Here is a 15281-nt window from a genome sequence, read left to right on the forward strand (position 1 = left end):
CGCGTCCAGGGTGGAAAATGTACGACTAATTGCTCCGGGATGCCCGGGAGTGCGGGAAACCTCCACCAGCCACCCGGGGCGGCCCCCGAAAATGTCTGCCCTTATTTGCACCTTATTATCCATTAAACTCTTTGCGCTTCGTGTATGTGTGAGATTGTATGTGACTGCGGTTGGTTTCTTTGCCCGCACAACCCACCTCCTTCCCGTCTCGGAAAATGTCTCGCAAAAGAGGGGGGGGGGGGGGGAAACGCACCCATATTACACGAAACGCGCACAAATGCTTCAGCATAATGTTAGATGCTGAACCCCCGTTTAGCTCCGGGTTTTTTTCATTTGTCATCGTCGTCGCCATCTTTTACTTCTTCCCCATGCACTTCCCTTCCTCACCAGTCGTTCACAGGCTGGGAGTGGGTTTTCATCCACAAAACCGATCTCCACTGCTTGCCCACCGCACTCCACTATTCCCTGGCGGCAAGCCGTCCTCTTCTCCGTTCACTACCCCTGCCCTCCCCCTCCCCCTCCACCCCCCTCCCCCCAGGCTGCATAAAAACCACTCATCGGAAAGCAACGTTTATGCTGATGGTTTTGCCCGCGGGTGCGAACAGTGCCGCACAGGGGAAAACTGCATTTCATTATTCCCCCCCCCTCCCCCCGCAAGCCGGCAATGCTGGGTACGGGACTTGTTTCTGTTCTCGTCTATGTGTGTGTGTGTGTGTGATGCAACCGTAATACAAAAAAAAACCGGGTGGAACCGGGTAATAATTGTTCCCCCTCGTGCTGGCGGCCCGAGAATCGGTCGTCGGTGGTCGCTAACGTAATTAGAAGCTTATTATGTTACCGGGGCGGCGCTGTTACGCTTGCATGTAGGCTGGGCAGGATGATGATGAACCTTTTTTTTGACAAGTCGCTTCAATGGTTGTGCTTGTGCGCGGGCACGGAATGAGAAGTTTTCATTCAAATCCCCTAATAACCATCATTACCATTAGGTTTCAGGAGTGTCCTTGGCTTGGAGAGGGGGGAAAAAAAATTGTGAAGATATATAATGTGCCACACAGCGTGTGCCTCACCCGCGGGCGAGCAGTATCTTAAATTATGTGGCAAGATTTACATTAAAAAACCGGCTTTAAAAAAAAACTTGTGTGTGGTGTTGTGTGAGAGTGAAAAACAATCGCAAATACTAAACGCTTGAAAGTATGAAATGCAGCTTTACATTTAAGCTATACATGCAGGCGCTAATATGGACTAACTTGTTAACTAAGCTCGGCGAAAGAGGTACGCAATGACAATTTCCTATGCTGAGAGGTGTACGCCGAAAAAATTAGACTCCAAATCCAATTCGAATCCAATTCGTCATCAGGAACTGATGACTAAGCATTGAAGGAACCAATTCCAAAACCAAACCCATACCGTTCCTGGAACTGATACTGAACCCAAACCGGTTCCGGAACAGTTACTGAAATCATACTAGTCCCGGAACGAATACTAAACTTATACTGGTCCTGGAATCGATGATGGACCCATACCGGCGCTGGAACTGATACTGAACCCATACCGGTCTTGGAACTTGGAACCGAACCTTTACCAGTCCCGGAACTAATAATGAACCTACACCGGTCCTGGAACGGATCGTGAATCCATACCGATCCTGAAATCCAATGTGAACCTATACCGGCCCTGAAATGGATCATGAACCCGTTCCGATTCTGGAATCGATCATAAACACATACCACGCCTGGAATAGAACATGTACTCACACCGGTCCCGGGACTTATAATGACCCCATACCGGTCCTGGAATCGATCAAGAAACCATACTGATCCTGGAACCTATCTTGAGCCCATATCAGCCCCGGAACTTATTATGAATACATACCGGTCCTGGTACACATCATGAACCCATACTGGTCCTGGAATCGATCATGAACCCACACCTGGAATCGATAAGTACCTATACCAGTCCTGAAATCGGGGATGAACCCGCAAAAGTCCTGGGAGCTCTCATGAACCCATACTGGTCGTGGAACGGATCACGAACCCACACAGGTCCTGGAATCCAAGATGAACCCATACCGATTTTGGAATCGAACATAAACACCGAGCATGTACTCATAACGGTCCTAGAACTAATAATGAAACCATACTGAATCCGGCAATTATAATACCGATCGTGGAATCGATTTGAAAACCATACCGGCCCTGGTATTGAAGATGAACCTACACCGGTCCTTGAACCGAGCTTGAACCCATACCAATCCTGAAATCGATCAAGTACCCATACCAGTCCTAAATTTGGAGATGAACCTGCACAAGTCCTGGAACCGAGCATGAACCCATACCTGCCCTGAAATCGATCATTAACCTACACCGGTCCTGGAACCGATCATGAACCTATACCGGTCCTGGAATTGATCATGAACCTATACCGGTCCTGGAATTGATCATGTACCCATACCGGTCCTAGAATTAATAAAGACCCCTGACTGATCCAGCAACCTCATTATGAACCCATATCAGGTTTAAAATAGCTTGTGAGAACCCATATCAGGTCTATTTGTTCGACGGAAGTACATTGCATAATTTAAGGCGTTTGCTAAAATAACCCATAACCAGAATAATAGTCGAATTGGAATTTTATTATTAACATTACGTTGTTTTGTTTCTGGTTTTATTGGAACAACCGATTAAAACACATTCCACCCGGCACATATTCTTTCCCCGCCCCTACGTTTCGTATTTGCCCTTTCTTGCTGCGGTTCTCTTATTGGTGAGCGTTTTAATTTTTTTTTATTTCACACTATCAAACAGCACGACATGCATGAAATCCTCTGAGGCATATAATTATGAGTGCGCAATGTAATGTAATGCCGTTATCGCACTGTTGACGCTTCACAGTTGGTTTCCACCCGCTGGGCAGGGATTGATTTAATTCGTTCTCCCCCCCCCCCCCCCCAGGATCCGAACTAACGCACGCTTCGGTGGAGGCGTTGTAAAAGTTTTCATACGAGTTTTGCTTGTTGGAAATTGTGTTCTCATTGAGAAGTTAGGTAAAAACCAATTCAATGGCACTCTCAATCGGAATTTGAACACGTTAGAGGCTAAATAAACAACAAAACTAGAGTCCATCAGTCTGCTAATACGTATAGTAATTTGATGCGCCTTTACGGTATGCAATCGCATGACAAAAGTATCGCTCTCAACAACCACTCGTACCAACAACGGTACAATTGCATACTGTAAGGCGCTAACAGCATATAGAACCCCAGTTGAATGGTTTCGGTTTTCAATTTTACAACGCTACGGCCTGTTTGCACTGCCGCATCTAGATAACATTTAATTTGAGCGTGTGCATTGAACCCTCTTCCCGCACTGTACAGTGATTGCCACCCGTTTTATTTTTTTATTCACGCAACCAATCCACTAAACCTGAAAAATAAGAGACAAGAGAATGAGATGGCAATGCAGCGCGTTTGCAAACAGCAACAGCCGGTCGGACAGTGTGGCACGATAAATTACAGTGTACGGGATACGGGATGTCGCGAACCGTCACATCGACAGTAGCGTCCGTGATCCGTCCGGCCTGTTGGGGCCCTTGTTCGGCACGGGCATTGTTCCGTGCGTAATGTTAGCAGTGGTACACGGTCCAGTACACGGTCCTTCTGCAATCCAGGCAGGGCCGGCTTTAATGGCCCAACGCCTTGCACATTTGATCATCGTGCTCAGTCGGGAGCATGCAAACGAGAGCCGGAGCAGGCCGTCGAGCAAACAGCACATCGCAAGTAACATCAGCCGAGGCACCGGGGCAGAATCCAGCACGAGCTGAGAGTGTTTAATCGATCGATTGTTTACCGAACCGAGGACGTTTGACAAGCGCAAAGCGGTCTCCCGGCCCGTGGCTGCTCACTTGCCAATGACAAACTTTTCTTTCCCTTCGCTCGTCGTGCTTTTTTTTTCTTTCTATATCAACAGTACAACGGTTACGGAAGGCAGAAGGTTCGAGCCCTCGGAAAACCACTCGCAATGGTTGCTAATTTGTTTTAGGACATCGTTGGGTTGGATGCGCCAACAAAATAAAACCCAAATGACTGGCGTCGATTACTGCATCGATACATGGTGTTGGAGGAATGGAATTAAAAAAAACCACCACCACCACTCTGCACACGACGGACGTGTCCAGTGTGCAGCTTTTGGCGACACACTGAAACGGACCAGGCGCCTCCATCGCCACCAGCACGCCCGATACGTGCCCCGGCACAAACGGGACAAAGATGGATGCTCTTTTGCTCGTGTTCACATTGTCTGCTACCACTGCCACTGCTCGCCTATCGCTCGCGTTCGTTACCCATCGCACGAACCGGCACAGCACAAAACGAATCGCAAATGGCCGAAGCCGTAGCCCGCTGACGGGCGCGTATTGTTATTTAAAATAATGGAAATGTTCGCGCGTGGTAATGATCTTATTTTACGCTCGAGTTTTACATGCCCCGGGCACTGCCTCCTGCCACCAAACGCGGTTGGACCGCGCTTCGGTATTGTTTTATTTTCCCTTTTTTTTTTGGCGGGGCGCAGGTTCTTCTTTTTGCTTTCCCTTACGGCGGGGAGGGTCGCCGTGTTGGCTCGCTACCGATGTTTGGCTTTCCAACTGCTCTTAATGTGCGCGGCGAGTGAAGGAGGAGGAAACTTGGGAGGGTATGTGTGTGTGTGTGTGTATGTGTGGGTGTTGAAGGGCGCGCACACTGTACGCTCAACGGCTTACTCGCGAGGCTGAATTTGCTAAAGGGACATCATAATAGCGAAGAGGCGAACTGGTTCCTACACCTCCCCCACCTCCCGGGGCTGATGCGGCCAGTAAAATGACACACGCGAAACACACGTCGGGCGGGGCGTCGGGGCAAGGGTCATGCCGGTCCCCGGGGTTCGAGTACTATACCCCGACCCGCCCGCTAATGAGATTCCAGCGCTCCGTTTCACAGTGCCGAAAAGAGGGCCACCGTGTGAGGGTGATTAGGTGGGAAGGTGGAAGGGGGAAGCAGCAGCACAGGATCTACGCGGTCAGGAGTGCTTTCGGTCCGCTCACGGCATCACGGCGTGGATGGCGTTTTTCGATGCTCAAGAGAGTTGGCCGGGAAAGAGTGGAAGCCCGGCTCCCGGCTTTTCCCACCACAGCACCACCCAGCCCCGCCGGCAGCTGCAACCGCCGGTAGGAAAACATTATACGACTTAATTTCCCCACCGAACCGAAAGCGAATGCCAAAGCGACAGCGTAAAAAAAAAATACGTTAAACAACACAAGAACGGCACATGCACGGATCGGTGCCGTGACCAGGATACCGATGCAGAAGCACACCGCTGTGGACGCGCTTTCCGCGGATTGGTAAAAACGGTCCGAAACCACTTGCCAGCGAGCCAGCGGGAAGGGGAGCGAGTCAGCCAGACAGACAGACAGAGCGTGTGTCAGCGTTTGCGTGGCTTGCGTTTATACGGAGCAAATTGAGCAACGGTGCACTCTTCTCGCCCTGCACACTGGGCACCCCCATTCGGCACCGGGAAAGCATTATTTAACCAACCAAGCCCACCAGCGCGCGCGCGCCTTGTTCCGTCCGGAGCCGCAAACCAGGAAACCAGACAAGCAGTCGTTTTTCGGGAAAAGTGCACACACACACAGACACTCATACACATTGCACAGCGTTAATCTAGCGTTAAGATTTCGGGCCGCTTACGCTAGCTAGCCCACTTTGCGGGTTTGCGTCATCCTCGCTCATCCCCAGGTGCTAACATTGAGCGCGTGGATTTGGTTTGCCTTTGATGCGTCAAGCATTCGCGGTGGTTCAATCGCCGAACAATCTGCGAACCTAATTGAGCGCAAAGCAATGCAATGACAATGCTTGTTTTTTTTTTAATCGTTCGTTGCTGTGGGAAAGCGATATAACCGCAAGGAAAAATAGCAAATTTTAAATTGTCACCACAAGTGGAAATGCTGCTTTAATTAGTAGTTGCAAGGATCTCCAAAGCTTTACAAGGGGATTTTTAAAAGGTTCGATGCTATTTAAAAAGAATTTTGGAAGTAACACCAATTTGCATACTCACTAGGCGCTCCGCAAAAAATAGCTTTAGCGTCGTTGCTAAACTTTTCGTCATTAGCCGACAATTTATTTGCAAATATTTAAACTATTTTTCAGAGTGTATATAATTTTCCACACAAAACACCCGCAATCTGCAATCCATTGCAAATGGCACTCTACTAGTGAGCTAACTTTATAGAAATAGAAAAAAAACGAAAGAAAAACAGCCCTCTTTTCTTCACTGTAAGCGTTCTATCTCATTAATTTATTTCACCGAAGCATTCAGAAGGAAACGAACGATAGAGCGAGACAAGCGAGCGGCCCAGCACTGACAGGCCTCATACGTTACGGCATCAAATTGAATCTTTCCCCCCTCCCGCAATCCTCCCCCCCCCCCGCCCTGCTCCCAGTGGAAAACTTTTGCAACGGCAAACGTGTAGCGCACACAGCCTAACTTTCGGGCGCCGTCTCAGCACTCAGCGGCACTAGTCGTCTGGCGAAGCGCAGATAACAAGCATCCGGACCGGTAGTTGGTTGGGTCTGTTTTCTTGTTTCCAGACCCACACCACACCCTCACCGCCTCCCCCCCACCCCCCCTGCACTACCCGATACGCGCTCCCGGGTAGTTAATTTTGTGCTTCCGCGTGCTGCCCGCGCAGGCACCAGCGTTGGTAGCGTTGTGGTGTGGTTTTTGCGCTAAAGTGGCAGCAACTGATAATGATGCGTTTCGGTTTGGTTGGGGCACGGTGTGCATCGCGGCACTGCTGTATCGTGCTCGTTGTAGTTCGTGCCTTTCCCCCCTCCCCCCTCCACCTCCGCTTTGGTGCAACTCTGCCCACCGTGGCTTTCTTTCATTGTTATCTAAGAAACCGCTTTTCGCTTTTTCTTTGTGAGCACTGTGTTTGTGTGTGCTTTGGCTTTCTTTCATTGCTTTCGCTTACCTGTGCAGCGTTATGCTACGATCAGCACCACCTGTGGACCATCGAATCAGCAAGAGAGAGAGAGAGAGAGAGAGAGAGAGAGAGAGAGAGGACGATGAGTCATTCGCCTTGGTGCGCGCGAAAGTATTCCATGCTCGACTTCTGCCTTCTACCGTTAGGCCGGGGGGGAGGGGGGGGGATTTTTCCACTGCCCTGACTGTGGCAATCCAGCTGCAAAGTGCTTCGCTCAAGCGTGCAGTTAAAAATATGTTTTTATTAGCAAAATCTTATTGCCTAACTTAAAAAGCTGCCTAAGTAAGACACATTGCATACATGCAGGCGCGCATTTATTTTACAAAATTAATCCATTACTTTTTTGGCGTTCACTTCTTCGTACTGCTGCGTGCAAACCAGCCATTCTCAATTTGCATTCATCCACCTTCAGCAAACTGGAAGCGAGTAGAAAAAAGAAAAAAAAAACAACAAACGTCCGCAAGAGGCGTGCAAGTGAAATCCGTTTGCCCTCTTCAGCGAGCGTCTTGGTGTGATTACAAGACCTTCATCATACTATCGTACTACCAAGCAAAAACCAACCACCACCCTTCACCCCATCTCACCGACCAATTACACTTAAGCTTCGTCTGCTTCTTGCGCCCAGTCTCTCTCTCTTTCTCTCTCTTTCTCTCTCTCTCTCTCTCTCTCTCGCTCTCTCGCTCTCTCGCTCTCTCAACCCAGTGCTTTTTTATGTCAGCACCAGTGCCATGTTGTTTTTGAAACGAATCAATTAAAAGCTTACCAACGGCTTCATTCATCATCGTCTGGTTCCGGTTCGTCGCTTAGTCCCGTGTGCGCCTCGCCACCGTTTTCCACAAGGCAGTGTAGTGTTGTTGTTTTTGGTTTTTGCCTTTTTCTCTTCACATTGTTATTTTTCCATGTCTAGCAGCTTACAGCAGCAAGTAGAAAGAGGGAAGCAATAAGCGTCCCCTTCCACTGCGGGTGAAAGGTTACATTGTGGTCCGGCCGTGCGCAATGCCTGCCAACTGAGCGTCCGGGCACGTCGGAAGAAAATGGTGAAACATTGCTTTTTAATTAAAATTCACCGAAATCATCCCGCCAACGTGGGGGGGCGAAGGACTGTCTAGGGAAGTGTCAAGCAGAGGGCTAGCATCTGCCTGGAAGTGTTTGATTTTCATACGGCTCAACGCGCCGCTTGATTGTGGACCCCCCGGGGGAATGGGTGTACCGACGGGCCTAGTTACGCTACGGGAAATGCTTTTACGGCTTGCGCCTTCCACATCTTAAGTTAGTAAAAGCTGTTAAAGTAGTCGTGTAGAGTGGGCAGTCTGAAATTAGAGAAATACATAAAACAAAACATTCCCTCCAGCATGCTTTTGGGCGGAGCTTTGCTACACGGAATGCATACATTTAGGCGCGTTAGAACTGCACAACCCATTTTCGGATGCTAAAATCGTTTGCTACTGGCCTGTGTTAACTTTCCGGGTTTATCAATTTTTATTGTATTTTAGGATCATCTTCGGTTTCACCTGCTCTCAGATCTCTGCCCATTTCGGTTACTCTGTTGGGTTACTTTCTTCAACGTCACTGACTACTTACGATCGAGTTTTAAATTCTTAATACTTTCGTTAATTGCTCACCGGCCTACCTCTACGCACGTCACGATGATACACACTCACGAGCACACTCTCCCAAACATTCAAACAACCTCACACACACACACACATATACACATAGTGTCGCTTTTCACACGCTTTTGTCGTTGTTTTGCTGGGCAGTAGTGGTACTGCCATTGATTTTTAATCTTTTTTTTTCTTTCCGGTTACAACCTGCCCCTTTCATACATCTTTCCAAACACACCAACACACATGCTCGCACAGAAAAAAGTGGGGCTCACCAACGCCATTCCCTTGCCCAGCTGATAACCTGACTCAGTTAAAACACAAAGTTTGAATAAATACAATTTTATTTGCTAACTTGTTTTTAATGTTCCGATGAATTATCGATTTTTCTTTCTGCTCTTTCGTTCTCTTTCTTCATTTATCTCTCTCTCTCCCTTTCTCTCTTTCTCTCTTTCTTTCTATTTCTTTCTTTCTCGTTCTATTTTCTCTTTTAACTTCAATTGTTGTTTTTTTTCATTCTCATTCCATACTTCTCCTTTCGTTAGATTCTGCTCTCACTCTCATCTTCCTCATTTCTTTGCTCGTTTTTTTTTCTATCTCGTTTGGGATGCTGGGATGGAATGGATTTTCTAAATTTTAGTTTTTGTTTTTCTTCTCATTTCAGTATCATTGTTGCCCTACTCAAGCTGCTGTGTCGACTGGAAGCTTCCTTCCGATTCAAATCTACTCAACAATACGCTCCTACCACTGTGTAGCGGTGTTTTAGTTGCTGATTTGCTCGCTTCGCGGTTCACAATGCAGTTCGCGCTCGTGTTCCGCAAACATGCTCCCCCGCCAACGTGCAGAAGTGTCCCTGGTGTCTAATAGGTGTACCATTAGGATTCTTGTTAGTTTGATTTGTTTTCTGCTTTCAGATCAGACATGTTAAAAACATCGAAACATCATCTCCGACCTACTCCGTGTGACACCTTTGCTCGTAAACTCACACGTACCTGTGCAGCTACACTGCTGTTGCAGCATCGGACCGTTCTTCACGGGCTACCATTTTTCAACATAAATAAAACGACCGTCCCATATTCTTTTTGTTGTTGTGTCTAGCATAGTTTTAAGCGCTCCGCTTCCAATTCGTTTGTTTGCTCATATTTACAACTTTTGAAGTGCTTTGTTTTGGGGTAGCGTTTTGATTTGTTTTGATTTATCGATGAACTGGTTTTGTTTGAGTTTTGCTCGTGTTGTTTCTTTGTTTGCAAAGATACAGCTTTTACACTTTTACGCATCACGCGTCATTTTATGTTCCTGTTTCATTCCCTTTCTTAACTGGCCACTCCGGCTTCACTGACACTAATGTGAATGGGGAAGTAACATTTCACTGGCAACGGGCGCTAAACACGTTCAATCTTGCGAGGCTATCACGTGCTTTAGTGCTATACAGTTGTGATTCCTCGCGCTTGGGAGTTGTGTAATTGTTTTTCATTTTATATTTTTGTTTTTGTTTACCTGTTTCACGTTCACGCTTTCTTTTCATCGCTCTCGAAAACCAATGCACCAAGGTAAGGCTAACAACTGTCAACTGCCGACGAAGAAAATTTAACAAACAATCAAATGAAGCAATTAAGCAAACAAACGCGTTCGCTCGACTGTGTGGCGATTTTATGTTCGTTTCAAAAATTCACCAAACCTTCGCCTTTCGTTGCGCCTCCATTTTCTTGCTGCCTGGCGATGCATTTTTGAATGACATTACAGCGGTCCTTCACTTGCAAGTAATTATATATCTAGTGAAACAACTCTATCATAATGCCCTGTTTTTTCCTCACTTATTTAAGCATATCCAAAAGAGAGAGAGAGAAAAACACAAAACAAAACTACAACCAATCCGTCCACCAACTAGCTAGCACCAAAATTTCTTTCGCTTACAATCTAATGATTTTCCCAATTAGCAACATTATCTAGCGTGCACGCTATCTTAAATCAACATTATAACGATTGCATGCGTGCAGTAATTGAGTGTTTTAAATGGAGTACAAAAAAACCTTACATAATATAAATTAACATGAACACTTTGTTATATATTCTTAATTACAAAATGAAAATAAAATTCGCGCACGGTTGCCTTTGAAGAAAGGGTGCGGCTTGCAGTAGCTGTTTAAAATAAAGCACAGTACTGCCTACATTTAGGCGCGAACGTAAAATACGCAATAAGGGAAGCTGGGGCCATAAAATAATGTTTCAATTAGGATCATTCTTTCCATTTCACTTCACCCTTACGCTTACGCTTTGGTGCGAAAAAGCAAACAGTTTTCATTTGTTTTGTTTTTTTTTTATAACCGTCCTTATAAAGAATAAAGCCTGGAAATGAAAACTCACGCGCTCATTTGTTCTAAGCTCTACTGACAATGAGCTTTCACGGGAAAGCATCAGCCACCAAAAACAGGGAGCGAACAAAAAAACGAATAACTGTGCTTACAATCAAATAAAAAGCATACATAGCTACGTCACAAACACACCGTGCGCTGCTGCAAACGATTCTGCTTTGCACGAAAGCGTTGTGGATTGTTTTGTTAGAATCATTAATGATCCTTCCTTCCAGTGCTGATTCCACACTAAAAAAAAAACACACGTACACACTTTCGATAACAATCAATTGTGGATGTTGATAGAAAATGGAGAGAGAAAAAAGCCTTGCTGGTATGTGAAAATTGTTGCAAACGATTGAGTTGAGAGAAAATCAGAACAAAAACAATCAAAAAACAACGCTCTTGACGATGGCTTCCGTATGAAAGATAAACAGAAATAAATAAATATCAAATTACTATGGTATAAACAAAAAACACGGACCAACTACACCCGCAGCATCTTGTACAGCGCTCGCGGAATTCAGCATAAAAACATAAATGAACCGCAAACTCCCCGAGGCAGCTAGAAAAAAAATTTAGACACGAAACTGATGCGCCTCCATTTGCAATCAGCTCGCCTAGAGTGGTTCATATTTGTTGCTTCGTGCCGCACTCTAGACCCTAAAAAAAACTGAACTAACCAGTGCTTGGCAAACCGGGAAGACACAATCCACCCACGGCCACAAACCGCTCTTGGAAGGGGGAGAGAGCGCATTATCTTGCATTTACTCGTCACACAAACACACGGAACGAACGCTCGCATAACCTAGTGTGTATGTGTTCCGCCAAGCAGATGCAGGGTTTTCCAGCAGTTCTCATAGCTATGGGACACTATATTGACTCCTTCTAATGTGAAATGAAATGACTTAATGTAATGGGAATTGGACTCTGTGTTATAGAATCCAATAGGTCCAATCTGTCTGTCCAAATAGGATGCCATAGAGTCCAATTTCCATCATATGAAGTTCTCTTCACATAGGAAAGAGTCAAGGAAGTGTCCTACAACTATGAGAACTCCTGGAAAACCCTGTAAAGCTCCAACACAGATGGAATAATAAAAACATAACACGGAAAACGCCAATACAAATGAACGACAAAAAAAAGGCGAAATAATTGAAACTGCCTGGCAGGATTGCTTTCAGGTGAAAAACATTTCAACCACTTCGGTTACCACCGCACAAAAGCCGGGCGTCACTGAAGTGCCACCAAGTGCAGCACTGCCGGATAATAGAACCCCCTTCCACGATGTTCCATTTGCTTAATCTTTTGCCGTTTCCTATCGTTAATCCTTTTTTGTCAATCAGCCAGTTTCAATCGGTTCGACCGAAGCGTGCACGGCTGTACGAAAAGGATGATCCCGACGAAAGGGGTGAGCAACTTTACTCACCGTGGCGTGGGTTTTTTTTTCTTGTGTCCCTTGCACTGCGGGACACAACTGTCGTAAAGTCAAGTTAAAGGCAACCAGCGAGCCGAAACGAAAAGCAAATAAAATTGTCTCCTTTCACCGCTGTTTCTGACACTTCACATTCCTAGCAGAAGCCGTTCCTCCATTCTTGAATGTGTTTTTGTCTACCCTTTTTCCTTCTGTGTTTTCCCTTTCCTTGTCCCGAGGTTGAACAAGTCATAATTTGCCTATGTGAGTATTTATAAAGAAAAACCGAACGATTTCAGCCTCGCTCAATCGAACCTACCCAACTGGTATGGTATTTTTTTGCAGTTTCATGCACAACACGGTAAAGCTCAATAATCTTGTCTCTACAAAATATTTACAATATCTCTGTATTGGCTTTTACGGGTTTTTCTTTCGTTTTTGCCATTTTACCTCCTCATTTTTATTTTTGTTTTGCCACTTTTTTCCGTTAGTGTGATGGGGTGAAATGGGTTTTTGGTCAACACGCTGCTTTCATGTTTATATATATATATTTTTTTGCTATTTTTTTGCTTCCAGCAGCACTACAATCGTGGTGATTGAAATCAAACATCTGTGTTTGCTGCTGTGTGCGTGTGTGATGCAACAGAGTAAACAGGCCATCAGCCAATAATTGAGCCGAGTTGGGCTGGGCAAAAACAAAAAGGAAACTCGTCTATTAAAATCCAATACCGCACTCTCGATTGCATAGCTGCAGGCGCTTGGAAAGGATCGCACGCTTCGCTATAATTTCGTTACCGTTAGCCTAAATGTATGCAAAACGCCCGCCACGCAGCGTTAAAGGAAGCTGTATAAGGCCGATTATTCAATCTTTTGGCATACCCATTGAAATTTCTTGTTTGTTCTGAGTAGAGAAACATAATAAATAAATCTAGTTTGATATTTAAAACGAACAAGATAAAATGTAAAATTATATAACCCGCCATCCTCTCCTTCGCTTGCGCTCTCTTTTAAGAGTGTTTCTTCCATTTAGCCTAATCGTTTTGGTATGAATTTACGCCGGTTGCAGATTGGCGCTGAAATATGAAGGCGCCGGAGTGCGCCAAATCCAGTCTCACACTTGTATGCTCTGCCCGTTAAAATCGTTCCACTTGCCCTGGGAGCTTTTGATACTGCTCACGAGTACTAATTTTTGTTTGCATATCCTACGCCAACTCCTTTTCCATCCATGCACTCGCTCGGCAACGCTTATCCACAAGTAACATTAGCTATGCTGTTTGATTATTACTAGTTCGTTTGTTTTTTTTTTTGTTTTGCCCGCTTCCACGCGCGCTTCGTTTCTGCTTTGCGGGCTGTGAGTGATTTGCCGCTTGGTTTTTTGGGGTGTAGAAAAAAGAGAGGGGGAGCTCCAGCCCCCTCCCCCCCTCGCACCGTCCTTGGGTCCACCTGCAACCTACCGCTTCAGCCGTAATTGACCAGATCGAGCGTTGCGAGGGAAGCGTTGGCGGGCAGCCGTACCGTGCCCGGCCCGTTTCAACTGTCGGTCAGGAACAGCTTCTTGTGCTCGTCCGGTCCGCCCCCGTTCATGGTCGTGGTGGTGCCGAGCACCGCGCCGGAGATGAACGACGGATGCCCATCGAGCAGGGCGACCCCACCACCGCCGCCACCACCGCCACCGCCCACGACGGCGCTCATCGCGCCGGCCACGCCGTCCCGGCCGTGCTCGTCGTTCGGGATGGAAAAGTGCCGGTAGGAGATGAACTCGGGCTGGTGCGGCTGCTGCTGGCGCTTGGCCGCCTCCAGCCGCTGCTTCTTGATCTTCAGCCAGCCGAGCACGGAGACGAGCACGATGAACACGACGATGCCGAGGCAGCAGCCCACGATCAGCCCGAGCCGGCGCGTCAGTATCGAGTGGATGATGCTGCGCCCGGACATGCCGTCCGCCTCGGCCAGCGGGTTCGGCCCGATCGCGTCGAGCGTGCGCACCTCGGTACAGCGCGACGTGGGCGTGTCCATCATCAGCGACAGCAGCGTGTTCGAGAGGGACGCGTCCAGGTCGCCCGCCGCGTACCCACTGTGCACCGCCGAGCCACTGTTCAGGATCTGGTTCTGCAGCTGGTTCGACTGGTTCAGCAGGCTGTTGATGTCGCTGTGGTACGTCAGCCAGCTGCCGAGCCCGAGCACGCAGATCAGGTAGCGCGTGTTGGACGACAGCCGGTTCAGCTTGGCCGAGTTGGAGGACCGGTTCATCGTCTTACCGCGTATCTGTGGGAGAGGATAAAGGCACGGGATGGTTGCTTATTTGCTTAATTTATTTTTATTCAATTTGATTTGCCCTTCACGGCTGATTATTTTAGGACATTAAAAAGGGTTAAATTAATAAAAAAAAGATACCATAAACCGTTTGATTTTTATGGCAGCTTCTAATAACAATTTCTTTTAAAAAACTAATCCATACAAGCTGTTGTGAAAATTTATTTCTAATGAATATTTCCAAACGATTTTCATAATCATATTTTCACATACAATTACGTTGCACAAAATGCATATAATTAGTGTAAAATTTAAAGTGCTTGTCAGAGGTATTCTATTTTATTGGCTGGCGATTTTGAAGGGAACAAAAACGAGCTAGTATAATAACCTACTTGTTCGTTTGTTTAAGGTACAGCATGTGGAATGGCCTGCAAGTAGGCGTTTAATTTGTTATGGCAACTCTAATCAGTGCTGCAAAATGTCACTATCAATGTCATAAAAAAAATCTGACTGAAACCAAATCCATCTCAACGTCACGTACTCAATTGTGATAATCAGAGGTGATACTCAGAACGGTTGGTGTGACTAACACATGCTCATGACATGTTTGCGACCATCGTCAGTCACTATGTCATGACTTTTTTTTTTGCT

General features: G+C 46.5%; 1 protein-coding gene across 8 annotated transcripts in view; it reads right to left on the minus strand.

The window, feature by feature from the left end:
• Positions 1 to 8466: 8466 nt before the first annotated feature.
• Positions 8467 to 15281, minus strand: part of LOC120905856 (chaoptin) — a 112094-nt gene continuing 105279 nt past the window's right edge. For all 8 annotated transcript variants that reach the window (XM_040317091.1, XM_040317090.1, XM_040317093.1 and 5 more), the window contains one exon: positions 8467 to 14642. In XM_040317091.1, coding sequence (XP_040173025.1) covers positions 13911 to 14642 — 732 coding nt within the window. In that variant the 3' untranslated portion in view covers positions 8467 to 13910. The remainder of the gene's footprint in view (positions 14643 to 15281) is intronic.

Source organism: Anopheles arabiensis, chromosome X (genome assembly GCF_016920715.1).
Source record: "Anopheles arabiensis isolate DONGOLA chromosome X, AaraD3, whole genome shotgun sequence".
Lineage (NCBI taxonomy): Eukaryota > Metazoa > Arthropoda > Insecta > Diptera > Culicidae > Anopheles > Anopheles arabiensis.